We start from the raw sequence: 13,559 nt of genomic DNA, 5'->3' as shown, positions 1-13,559 counted from the left end.
GGCTCCCTCCTGGGTCTGCTTAGACGGTGACAGTGAGCATGGATTTTTAGGGACAGAAACTTGGTATCTCCACTTACATTTTCGAAGTCTTTCATGTTCCGTGCTCTGGTGGGAGACACTGTTTCTTCTGACACTTTCGGGAGCACTGTAAAAAGGTAAAACAGACAGAACGTCACGGTATACAAATCGCCGGCATCCCCACTAGGTTGCAGAGCCCAGAGGAGAAAAAACATGAATACCTTCCACAGCATATTCTGCTGGTACTTCTGTCCATTGTGATTCACTGGCCTGACTCTAGGGAAAGCTCTAATCCATTAGATTGCAAAGATGTACAAGTTACTTAAACCAGCCCCAGTGTAATGAGTATGCATCAGAGAACGAAGCCAGAAAATGCACTGGGCACAGGGCAAGGCAGAACTGTCCTGACATGTACTTGCTCGCTGTTTGTCATAAAGTTGTTCTGCCAATGAGGACATCATCTCACATGTCAGCACCCGAAACAAAGTACATCTAACTGACCTGGCATCAGGGCTCACAACACTGTGAGGACACCAGACAACAAGTATTTTAGGTTTTGCAGGCCATATTTAAACCTAAAATCTGTTACAACATAGTAACACTAACTCTTCTGTTGAAGCACAAAAATAGCCACAGACAATTCATAAGCAAATAAAGAAGCTGTGCTCCAATAAAAGCTTATTTTCCAAAGCAGGCAGTGGGTCGGAAGCTGCTGATTGCTGCTATGGAATGATGAGACTTTGCCAAAACCCAAATTTTTCCACTGCTTCTTTAATTGAGAAACACCTATTACCTCCCTATTCTGTGCCAAGCACCATGATAGGCGCTGGGGAAACAGTGAGAGAGACACTGATCCAGGACCCCAGAGGTCCCCACTATAGTGGGCGAGACAGAGATGGACAGGGACTGTCACGCTGCACAAGGGGCCTGGCACTTCTCAGCTGGCGAGTAAATGCGTGCTCAGTGAATGAAAGCACTCTTCCAGCGGATACGCACAGAGGGCCTCTTCTCTGCCAGGCGTCGTTCTAAACGTGGCTATGTCAGGAAACAAAGCAAATGAATGGAGCTGATATTCCAGGGAATATCAATAAGCGGAAATAGACAATAAGCAAAATAATAGGGCAATTTCATAATACGTTACAATGTGATCGATGTGATGGAGAAAAACAAAGTGGACAAGAAGAAGAAATACCAAGGCTGGGGTAAGGAAGGCCATTTTGCATAAGGTGGTCAAACCAAGCAAGGTCTCGCTGAGAAGGTGACAGCTGGGCAAGAGCCTGAGGTGGGAGCACATCTAGTGGATCCGAGGACCAGCCGTGACACCCACGGACTAAGAGGGAGAGAACAGGAGGTAAACGAGGTGCTGGGGGGCAGACTGGGGACGGCCTCGTAGGCTCTTCCCCGGACTCCGAGGAGCCAACAGAGGATTCAGAGCTCAAGAGTAACGTGATCAGACTTGGTTTCTACGGGCTCCCTCTGGCTGCCCTGCTGAGGACAGACTGAAAGGCGCTTAGGAACAAGGAGACCAGTCAGGAGGATATGGGAATAATCTAGAGAAGAGATCTAGACCAGAGTGACATAGCGTGAGTCAGAATCAGACCAGAAGTGGACTAATTCTGGGTATTTTTTAAATAGCCAACAGAAATCAATGAAACAAAATGAAATGAAATATATACATTTCAGAGAGGAAAGCGAACCCAAGGCGGGTGGAGGAGAGCCAGGGAAGGCAGTGAGTTTCAAGCTAAGTCTGGAAGAGGCAGCAGGCAGATGAGGGGCAAAAGGCAAAGAAACTTCCCGCGCAAAGGCCCAGAGCTGGGAACGGGCATGGTGCTCTGAACCATTCAGCAGAAAGAGGTTCAGGAGCGGGGCAGGGGCAGCCTGGGCAGAGCCCTGCGCGCCAGGCTCAGGGCACACAGATTTGTGTTCCTGTTCTTCGCACAGGCCATGCTCAGTCACCTGTGCCTGTGTCCCTATCTAGGTCCTCCTCACTCTTCAAGTCTTGGCTCCCATATCAGTTTCCTGGGAAACTCTTGCCTGATCCCCCTCCTCCATTCACCAAGACAAATCTCCCTCTTACTCCCTCTCACCGCACCTGATACGTCTTCGCTCACTACATTCACCATGTGATTTATCGTATTAATTCTTTAATTGTCCTCTCAGCTTAACTGTAACCTGTTCAAGGCTGAATCCCAGTGCCCCGCCCAGAGCCTGGCATGAAATAGACGTGCACATGGGCCTACCAATTTTCTGCTTCTACCGTCTGTGGGCAGGAAGAGCAGAAACAAAAATTGTTGGATTCTGTGTTACACGTAAAAGTTAACATATTCTGAAGGAAAACCTAAGGGTAGCCTATAAGCTAAAGTATCCTCCAGAAATACACCTGTGACATGTCTATGACCTGCTCTAAAAATACCTTCCTTTTGCACATACTTCATCAGTTTGGAGAAGAGAATAAAACACAAGTCAAAATATCTCTACGATATTTCAACAAGTCAAACTACTAGCACTTCCACAGATACCGGCAATAGCCTGCACTTTTCTCAGAAACAAAAATTATGGAGAATGCAAAGCAGAAAGTCTCCTCATAACCCAACTTAACCGCAACAGACTGCTTATTTACTCAGCACCGTCTCCTGTGGTCTAACTAGCTATTTGTCTCCACAGGGCAGGCTCGTGTAGGAATGCTGGGCCTCTGCCGGCACATGGAATCCAGCAGCCTGCCAGGAGGGCCTTGGCACACCGAAGTTCAGACAGCAGCTCCCCTCGGCCTCCAGCCATTCAGCAGTGGGGACCAACAGGTCTTCTGTGCCTGACCTAGTCACCAGTCCCATGTCCGGCCTCTATGTAGTCACTCGGTTTAGCAAACACAGACTAAATCCCTACAAGCTTGGTAGCAAGAAGAAAAACTCATGAAATATGGCCTAAAGGACATCAATTCCTCCAGGCCAGTGTTTATGAGAGGAGGTGAGTAACAAATCAATACATATGTAAAATCCTGAGCACCTACTGTGGGTACCTCACAGGCCAGGGCAGGTTCTGGGCCTCAGAAATACCAGAGCTCCTTCCCAGGCCCCAGGCCTCAAGGCCCCCATGGACTGGTATCTGCTTCCCTTGTTCTTAATTTTAAAAAAAATGCCCAGTTTGGGTACTTACCACCATTTCCCAAACCAGCAATGGGGCTGATGCCTTCCGAGTCATCTGGTAACTTGGGAACGAGGCCACTAAGAGAGAATATATGCATAAGAGATGAGTGAGTGCTTGAACAACAGAGACTACTAAGACTGCCGAGACTGCACTTGGCAATCATCAGGCCGTGGCCAACCAGGGGCACACAGCTGAGCTACCTGGGAGGCAGCAGTGCAGAGGTTAAGAACTCAGGCTGTGGGGCGGAGTTCTGGCTGTATCACTTAACAGCTGAGTGACCTTCAGTAACGCCGGTCATTCATTCATTCATTCATTCATTCACTCATTCCCTGACTCATACATCAAGCTGTATGCCACACATGTGGCCGATGCAGAGGCAGTGTGCCATGTAAGTTTCTGAGTCTCACTTTCTTAATCTGTTACATGGGAATACCACCCTCTAGCTGTAAAGATTAAATGAGTTAATGTACATAAACGCAAAGCACACAGTAAACCCTCACTGAGCAGCATCTGTTGTCTTTGTCGTTACTAATATTAATATACCTATCACAACCAAAATCAAGCTTTTGAGAATCAGGCACCAATTCAGATGCTTTAAGACCATCAAACAAAAAAGCAAAATGTACTGATCCAAGAAGTGTTACTACGTGAAATACTGATACAAGAATAAGTTCCCTGAAGATCTGGAGACATTGTCAGAAAACTAAACCATAATAGGAGGAGTGGTTTAACACAAAAGACGCTACCCTGGATTCTACTCTAAGCTCTGCCACACACCCCTGCAGGCTTTGCTTCCATAATCTAGGAAAGGAGTAACTGACAATTAAACAGGACGCAAGTGCCCAGCAAGGTACCTGCATGTTGTGGGTACCCCAGAAACAGAAGCAAAACATCACTGTCAGCTGGAAGCACACAGTGCCTTATCATTGACAAAGGGTTTACCATCAGGAGAACCACCCAATTCCCTGAGGGTCCACGCACTTTTCAAAGGAGGGCGCTAAGACCCAGATAATTTCAGTGGCCTATCCAGAATAGCATGGTAGTTAGGTAGAGAATCAAGTCCAGAATCCCAGCCTTTTGCGTCTAATCCCCAATGGTGTGTCTCTGTCCCAAGCCGTATGTAAACTAGGAGTTGATGGAAGCTCAGCTTGACTTCTTGGCAATTTGCTCTTCCCATACTTCTAAATCTAAATCCATTCTGTTCCGAAGGCAATTCTGCCTGATCACCAAACTTAAAGCTGGCATGCACTGGCATTCACAATGAGTGCCAAGCAAAAAAAAAAAAAAAAAAAAAAAAAGATGGACATCATAAAATTCCAACATCAAGAGAATGATAACGTAAACTGTGTCTGCTATAAAGATAACAAGAAAAAAACTTATGTAGAATGTGCCCTCAATTCTAAAAAAACCACATATACACTAAAGTCACCTCTAATCCTTCTTGGAAGTTAGGTGGGCTATAAATGAAGACAAAGAAAATATTTAAAATCATCATTTGTGGAAATGAGAGATATTTTCCTCTTTTAATTTTCTATAATTCTCAATTTCCTCTAATAGGCATTATTAGAAGGACAAACTCCATTTTCCAAACTGAATTTTCTTAAAAATTAAAATCAAGTTCAATCACCACCTTTTGCAGATGGTGGCCCCAAGGCACACACCAGGTTACTGGTCAAGCTCAGCCTGCAGCCCAGTCTCTACATTCCCGACCCGGGTTTCTCCCCGCCACAGCCACTGAATGACTCCCACTGGCTGAAGTGGCCCATCAGTTACTCAAGCCAAGATCAATCGCAGTTGAAAACTACCTGGTAGGCAACTCCAAAGAATTTGGTCTTAGACAAGTGTCCTACAGGCAAATATTGAAGTATGAAAAATGACATTTGATTTCCCAACTCTCAGAAGAAACCACTACGTAACACAGAAATTCCTGTCTGGTTCCTGCCAAGTTTCCACTTGGGCTTTACACTTTTTTTTCCTAAAATTTATTTTTTTGATTTAATCTTTACTGTATTTTTTCCATATTCCCCTTACACCTGCCTGCCCCCAGCAATCACCACCCTGTTGTCCATGTCCCTGAGTCCTTTTTCCTCTTTGCTCTATCCCTCCACCCGCAACCTCCCCCCACCACTGTCATCTGCTATCTCTGAGTCTGTCTCCGTTTTGTCTGTTAGTTCAGTTTGTTCATTAGATTCCACATGTGAGTGAAATCATATGGTGTTTATCTTTATCTGACTGGCTTATTTCACTTAGCATAACGTTCTCCAGGTCCATCCATAAGGTCACAAAGAGTAAAATCTTCTTCTTTTTTAGAGCCACGTAGTACTCCATTGTATAAATGTCCCATAGCTGTTTCATCCACTATCTACTCATTTTTGACTGACTATAGTCATCTACCGATGGACGCCTTACCTGCTCACTTCTAAAATGCTATGACTCTGTCGTCTGCACACTGCCGTCCGTCACAGCCACCCCTCCAGCTCAAAGCAGCTCTCTCTTCCCATTCTGATCACTCATTTTTAGCCTGAGGACTAAGGCTGGGGATTCATGAAGCCTCACGAGATATCAAAACTATGCAAGCAAAAAAAGAGGACTTCGATATGGTTTTTATCATGGTACAGATGGGGGAGACTAAGGTCCAGAAAGGGAAAGGAACTTATTTGCTCAAAATCACAAAGCATTAGTGGCAAAGCTGAGACCAATCCAGCAAAATCCAGCACAGTCCTAACAAGCCTACCCTGCAGGACACCCACGCTGAGCAGGCACCGCACTCGGGACAGCACAGGGCAGGACAGGCTGCCTCCCGCTTAAGCCCCACCACAGCCCTTCTGTGGCGGGTGGCAGTTTTAAATGTTGCCATTTTTTTAAATCTTTAAGTGAGGAAAGAGAGGCCAAGAAGAGTTAATAAGCTGCAAAAGCCACACTGGCTGGATTTCAAACCCCATGCTCTTAACCTCTACCCCACCCTGGCACCCCTAACACCTTCCTCAAGGGGGCTGTGGTGAGGTCCGAATGGAGGCAGAGGATTTCCAGCACTCGCTGGCCACAGCGCAGGGCCACCGCAACCAATGTCTGCCAACTATTTGTTGAGTCACTAAACGGACACTCACCTGGGCTTCACCATCTCACCCTCCTGTCTTGCTCTCCGGCCACCCAACGGGAGCGATCTCTCTCTGGGTCTGTATGTGCAGCAACAGCTGTCCGTTCACACCACAGGGTCAACAAGGCCTAAGCATCTCATTGGTTCAGTGTCACTTTGAGGAAACAATTACACCAACCAGTACACTGTTGTTTGTCTCTCCACATTCACCATTCTATGTTATTTATCCTTAGGGAAGAAATATATAAATACCAAAATGCAGATAAGCCTCCAGCTCTCTTGGGCCCCTCCGCACTCCCATCTCGGCCCCTCCTGAGAGGCAACCACTGCTCTCAGCGAGACGTGTGTCCTTCCAGGCCTTCGTCTGGGTAGTCACGCAGACAGAACCACAGTTTTATTTTGTGGTTTAAAAATAAGTTAATGCAATCAAACTTCATAAATTATTCTGCAGCATCTTTTCTTCACTGAATGTGTCCTAAAGATATTTTCATGGCGGTACAAATGGATCTCCCTCAACAGTTTTAACTCCCACAAAGCATTCTAAAGCACTCTTCTCCAAAATGTATTGCCCACGACCCATAGAAGAAAACGTATTACCCTGAATTCTCGACATGTTTTCTATTCTGCTCCATTTTATAAAATTCTGATCGCAACCTGAGGAATCAGATTTCGTGAGCGGCTACAGGTCGCAGTCTGAAAGATGCTGTTGAAAGGGTCTGTATTTACACAACCTACTGGTGGTGATTCAACTTGTGTCCAAGTTTTCCTTCTACAAACAATGCTGTGCAGACATCCTCCCACAGCGCTCCTTGTGCACATGCATGAGGATTGCTTGTGGCTAGATAAAAAGTGGAACTGCTGGACCAAAACATATTCCTTTTTTTTTAAGATTTTATTTATTTATTTTTAGACAGAGGCAAAGGGAGAAGAACATCAATGTGTGATTGCCTCACGTGCGCCCCCTACTGGGGACCTGGCCTGCAACCCAGGCATGTGCCCTGACTGGGAATCACACCAGTGACCTTTTGGTTCAAAGGCCAGTGCTCAATCCACTGAGCCATGCCAGCCAGGGCCCAATTTTTTAATAGGCAAAGGATTTGAAAATATACAAATGGCTAATAAGCACATGAAAAAATACTCAACATCCTTAGTCATTAGGGAAATGCAAACCAGTACCACAGTGAGATACCATGCCACACCTCCATGGATGGCTACAAGAAAAAAGACAGACTGTTAATAACAAGTGTTGGTGAGGGTGTGGAGAAATAACAGCCCTCACATACTGCTGATCAGAACATAAAATGGTGCAGCCACTCTGGAAAAGAGTTAGTTCCTCAAAATGTTGAATATAGTGTTACCATAGGACCCAGCAATTCCACTCCCAAGTTTGTATCTAGAGAGAAATGAAAACATATGTCCGTACAAAAACTCGCATACAAATGTTCGTAACAATGTCATTCATAACAGCCAGAAAAGCAGAAACCACACAAATGTCACAAACAGACAAACGGATGAACACAAGTGGCCCGTGTACACACCAGACTACTATCAGCCACAGGAAGGAATGAGGCACTGACACAGGCTGCGACATGAGTCCACCTCACGAGGACAACACACGGCAAGAGCCCGTGTACACGGCACATCCAGAACAGGAAACTCCACAGACGAAAAGGAGACTGGTGATTGCCCAGGGCTGAGGTGGGGAGGGGGAGGAATGGAGAGTGTTATGGGCTAAATGGTGGGTTTCCCCAAAATTCATGCCGAAACCCTCCCCTCCTATGGGACAGTATTAGGAGTAGATGAGGAGTAGATGAGGAGTAGATTAGGAGTAGAGGAGGCCATCTCCTGAATGGGATGAGTGCCCCTGTAAGAGACAAGAGAGAGCTTGCTTCCTCTCTCTCCTCTCTTCCACGTGAGGGCACAATGAGAAGTCAGCCGTCTCCAGCCAGAGTAAGGGTCTCACCAGAACCTGACCGTGCTGCACCCTGATCCTGGACTTCCAACCTCTGGAACAATGAGAAAGAAGTTTCTGTTGTCTGTTAAGTCACAGTTTTACTTATTTGTTTGTTTGTTTGTTTGTTTGTTTTTTACAGCAGCCCAAGCTAAGACAGGGAGGAACTGCTAATGGGCATATTTTTTGGGTGATGAAAATATTCTAAAATTAAATTATGGTGATGGTTGCACAACTGTAAAAATACCGAAAAATCATTTAATAGTAATTTTAAATGGATGAACTTTATGACATATAAATTATATTTCAATAAAGCTATTAAAAAACCCACAGGCACATTTTTAAAGTTAATAGATGCCAAACTGTTCCAGAAAGACTGCACCAGTTGACACTCTACCTGCACTATTTCCGCGATTACAAAGCAGCATTTCACTACTAAATACGGGACTTACGTTTACGTGGTATTTGTCTTTTCAGACAGAGACTGAGCAAAACTGATTCATTTAACAAATATTTGTTGAGCCTTCACTATGTCCCAGACGTGGTCCTGGGTCTAGACACAGTGGGCCACAAGCCAGGCGCCCCCGCCCTCAGAGTTCACACGGGAGATGACGGGGGTGCTCTCCTCCCACCTCACATTCTAGCAGCACCCCTGGTCCCAGGTCAGCCTTCGCCGAAAATTTCATTCCACCACCCCCTTTCTCAACCTCCTTCTACAAAATTCCATGAAGGCACCTTTTGACTGATAGAGAACCAACTGTGTACAAACTTTTAGGAAAGTACAAACTTATCAGAAAACATTTCTTTTTTTGGTCTGCCCCTAAGCAGACAGCAAGCACTTAAGTGGCCACATAATGAGGGGACCTTCAGATGAATGAGCTGGGCCCAGGTCTTAGGAAGCTCACAGTCAGGGACAGGCAGAATCCTGGGCAAGAAACCAAAGCGACGGACCCCGGGTTGTGGGCACAGAGGAAACAGCGCACGGGAGTAGCAATGTAAGAGAAATAGCTAACACTCAACGCACTCCCGGTAGGTGCCAGGCTACACACAATTTCCATTCATCTTCACAGACACCCAGATAAAACAGACACTATTAGATAACAGCTACGCAGATAAAACCACCAAAGAGAAATTGAGGCTCAGAAGGGTTAAGGAAATCACTCAAGCAATATACTAGTAACTGGCTGAAGTGGGATTCAGATCCAGTCACCTGAGTACAAAGCCCAGGTCCTTTCAACACCCCCAGGCGGGGCTTTCTTCAGGCCCTCAGCCTGGGTGAGGTTCTTGGGGCCAGATCCTAAATCTCACCTGGCAGGAGCGCTTCGGGGCGCCCACAGGTGATCAGGTTTGGAGAGCATGACTCACACTAACCTAATTCAACAAAAGTCTAAGAAGAAACTGGACTCCAGTTTAGTCTCTAAAACTGGGGCTCGGAAATCATCAAGGAGTGCTCATATTAGCAGACGGTGAGGTGACTTTATTGTAGGGTTTTTCTCTTCCAGTTTGACCACCTACTAGAGAACCTATCTCTCGGGATATTTCTGCCAGTCTTTAAGGACCAGTTCAAGTACCAGCAGTTCTGTAAAACCCTCCCAGAATCCTCTCAGAACGGGTACTAGTTGGAAGGCAGGATGGGGTACTGAGAGCCAGGATCTGGGGTCGGGAGGCCTGGATTAAATCCTGGCTCAATCATGCGCTTTTTGTGGATCCCAGACCTGTTCATTCCCCATCTCTGAGCCGCAGTGTCCTCACCTATTAGGTCCTTACCTAACAAAGGGGGTAACAGTGCCAAAAGACAGCTATTTATTCAGGGACTTAACAAATAGTTACTGAGCCCCATTTATGAGCCAGATACCAGGTTAGGAAGTAGGGTTACAAAGACGATCAAAACGCAGCCCCTGCTCTCAAATGGGTCAGAGTCTAACCCGGGCGACGGACAGCACGCCTGCGCTGTCCCATACAGGAGTCGTAAGCCACATGGAGCTCCCGGGCACCTGATTAGGTTAATCCACACTGAGACGTACAGCAAGTGTACAATGCATACCGGACTTCAGAGACTCAGTAGGGTAAAAAAAAAAGGAATGCAAAATAATTTTAATAATTATTAATAATTTTTGTTGTTTACAAGTTAGAATGATAATATATGGAAATATTAAATTAAATAAAATATATTATTAAAGTTAACTTCACCTGTTTCTTTTAATTTTTTTTAATTTGGCTACTAGAAAATTTTAAATTACATCTGAGGCTCCAGTTATATTTCTGTTGGACAGCGCTAGTCAGCAAAATTCAGCGAGGTAAGTAAGGCCTGAGGTAGGGTCGGCGATGGACGGGGCAGCTAGGAGAGTACAGAGGGCCTGGGTGGGGGTGAGGGAATGTCAGTGGAGTCGTCCTGGCCATGACACCTAAACGGACAGCTGAAGAATAATAGGCATTAATAAGCAAAGCGGTGTAGTGAGGGCCGTCCAGGCAGCAAGAGCAGCAAGGGCACAGGCCGAGCAGTAAGAAAAAACTCATTCACGACAAAGAGTTTGGCAGCCAGGCAGAGTGAAGAGCCTGGGGAGGAGACAGGGTAGGAGAGGGAGGACGAAGCAGGCTAGGAATTAGATGGGGCCAGACTAGGAAGGACCTTGGAAGCCGTATTGAAGCATTTCATACGGAGTGTAGAAAGGAGCCAGGGAGGATCTGAAGCAGGTGAGTAAGACAGTCATTGCCAGGAACCTACGCAGCCCCTGGGTCCTGCAAAGTCCGGGAGCGGAGGGAAGGGAGAATACTTGATGACCTGCTGAGTTGCTACCCTGGGTCAGACACTGCGCTTAACCTTTTTAGGCTTGCCCACTTTACAGATGACGAAAACTGAAGCTCAGGGGCAAGTGACTTATCCAAGGTCACAGGACTGTTGAGTGACAGCACTGGGATTGAAACCCAGCTAGGACTGGCCAACTGGCACTGAGAGGAGAAAAGCAATCTGAGAAATAATGGAGTTAATCTTAATGGTAATGAGAAGCATTAAATACACAAAGCAGCAAACTGATGATCAGATTTACATTCTAAAAAGAACTTACTAGTCAAATGACAATATATGGAAATAGTGCATTAATATTAGAGACGTGAAGGAAAAAGAGGACAATTTGGGTGAGAGGTCACACCACAATATATCGGGGCAGTGGCAGTGAGATAAAGACCCACGAAGAACTACCACAGGACCCCATCGGGCAGGAGCTGCAAAGGGCCTTGCTCTGCCTTATACACAGTAGATTCGCAATAAACAAAGTACTATTTGTCCAAGTTTGCTCACTTGTCTCTGCCTGCTGTCCAGGCATAAATATTAACTGTGCCCATTTCACTCTTCAAGGCGTCCAGGTTTGCACAACAAATAATATGGTTACCCTTTCAGTTAGGGTCTGAAGAGCAGCAGCCTGTCCCTAGCAGACCTGGGTAAACACCACACGGTCTCAGCCGGACTCTCCTCCGCATCCTTCCAGGCTCCAACCAGGAGGCCCGGCCACCCAAAGGGCCCCAGCCCTGGAGCTGTGCAAAGCTCTGTCAGGCCTTCCCATCAGCAGAGACCCTGGCCCCACCAGCAATGTGGACTCCCGCAGCCTCTTGGAACAGGTCCATTGGGAGGCCACTCCCAGTCATTATTCCCTAATTTATATTACTATTGATGATGATGATGATGATGGTGATGGAGACAGCAACACAACCATTTTTTAGGCACTGATTATGTGCCGGGCACCACACTTGCCAAGCAAATGGCTGGACAAGCATCTTCTCCTTTAATCCTCACCCCAACTCTGCTGAGTGGCTTTTCCACCAGCCCCATTTCACAGGTGGGAAAGTAGGTCAAGCCATTCTACGAAGGTCACACAGCTAGCTAGTTTAAAGGACTGGATCTGAATCCAAATCTGTTCAATTCCAGCCAAGGTTCTTAATCACTGTGCTCCACTGCCTCAGTCTCACAGACACTATGTGACCCCCATAAGCAAAGTCTGGACAGAGCAACTGCACTCCCCGCACTGAAAGCAAACACCGAAACAGGAATGAACCATCAAGTACCCTCACGGCGCTGGCCCTCAACCAGCTCCCACTAATGGCCACACTCCAAGAGGTCCCCCTCCTCCCTCTCCTTTAGAGAATCCCTTACCTGTCCCTCACACCCTCTCCAAAGAATGCCCCAAAACAGGAAAGGCGAGTGTGGTGCCGGTCAGGACCCCCAGCCCTCCACACTCAATATCAGCTAGTGGGTCCCTTTAGGGACCCCCCGCAAAAAATCCCAACCCGCACACCTGCCTCTGTCCGGAAACCCTCAAACACCCTCAAGAACAAACCCCAATTATCCGCTGGAGCGAACTCTCATCAGCGGGAACCCCGTGCTTGTTACCACGAACCCCCAAATCCCGGGCCGCACCTGCAGCCGCTGAGCGTCCCGGGGAGGGTGACGTCCTCTTCCAACACCGAATCCATCACGGACACAGAGGAGGTGGTGGCATTGGTGTGGATGGTGGAGGCACCACTGGATCCCCCCCGCGGTAGAGACCCGCCCGACTCTCCAGGTCCCCGCCCCCTCCAATGCAGCCCTTGTTCGAACTCCGGCGGCGCCGCTGGAATTCAAACCGCAGCCGCCGCCATCTTTCCCGGCGCTTCTTCCTACGGAAACGAGGCGGAGTCAACGAGATGCGTGCTGTGAAGCCGGCCGGCCGGGACCCGAAGCCCGGCCGGGAAGCGCGGGTAGGCGCCATCTTAACTAAGGGCAGAACACCCGCCCTTGGGCCAGCAAGGCTAAGTAAAGACCGCCTGGCGGCCATATTTTGTGAGGGCAGTCCAGCCGAGGCCGGGGAAGGCTCCATCTTTGTTGAGGGCTAAAGCTGGCCGCGGTCCGTTAGTTTAAGCGGGAGTTGGGGATCTGGCCACTTACGGACCCTGAGAGTTCATAAATTGCTCTGTGCTTTCCAGGATAATGACCACGAACCTTACAGTCTGTTCTTCCAAAAGACTTGCTTCCTCCTTGACTTGAAATTCATCAGATAATCCTGTGCTGTCTCCCTTTAGAAAAATCCTACCTGTAGAAACCCAACTTAAGCAGTAATTTGCACACTTAATTTGAAACAAGCTCATTCCTATGAGCCTAGTGGTCAGCAACACTTACTCTCCAGACTCTCGTAGTGATCTTTTATTACCTTGAGGGCTCAAGTGCACTTAACAAAATAAACTGAGGCCGGGAGAGACAAAATGACTCTCCCAAAGTCACGCACAGGAAACCTATGAACTTCAGCCAGGTCCAGGGCGCCAGCCATCCGCGTCTGGACTCTGCAAAATCCCGCTGCCTTTCCTGAAGCACAGAGTCTT

The 13,559-nt window shown here is 47.2% G+C and overlaps 1 protein-coding gene across 2 annotated transcripts in view; it reads right to left on the bottom strand.

The window, feature by feature from the left end:
- Positions 1-12,848, bottom strand: part of CDK5RAP2 (CDK5 regulatory subunit associated protein 2) — a 167,567-nt gene extending 154,719 nt beyond the window's left edge. For both annotated transcript variants that reach the window (XM_024562182.3, XM_045196779.2), the window contains exons 1-3: positions 12,622-12,848; positions 3,172-3,239; positions 78-145 (exon numbers count right to left, since the gene is read on the bottom strand). In XM_024562182.3, the coding sequence (XP_024417950.2) occupies positions 78-145; positions 3,172-3,239; positions 12,622-12,677 (192 nt within the window). In that variant the 5' untranslated portion in view covers positions 12,678-12,848. The remainder of the gene's footprint in view (positions 1-77; positions 146-3,171; positions 3,240-12,621) is intronic.
- Positions 12,849-13,559: the final 711 nt, after the last annotated feature.

The sequence above is a fragment of the Desmodus rotundus genome, chromosome 1 (assembly GCF_022682495.2).
Source record: "Desmodus rotundus isolate HL8 chromosome 1, HLdesRot8A.1, whole genome shotgun sequence".
Lineage (NCBI taxonomy): Eukaryota > Metazoa > Chordata > Mammalia > Chiroptera > Phyllostomidae > Desmodus > Desmodus rotundus.
The sequence above is the reverse complement of the archived record's forward strand: the minus strand, read 5'-3'. Positions and strand labels throughout refer to the sequence as shown.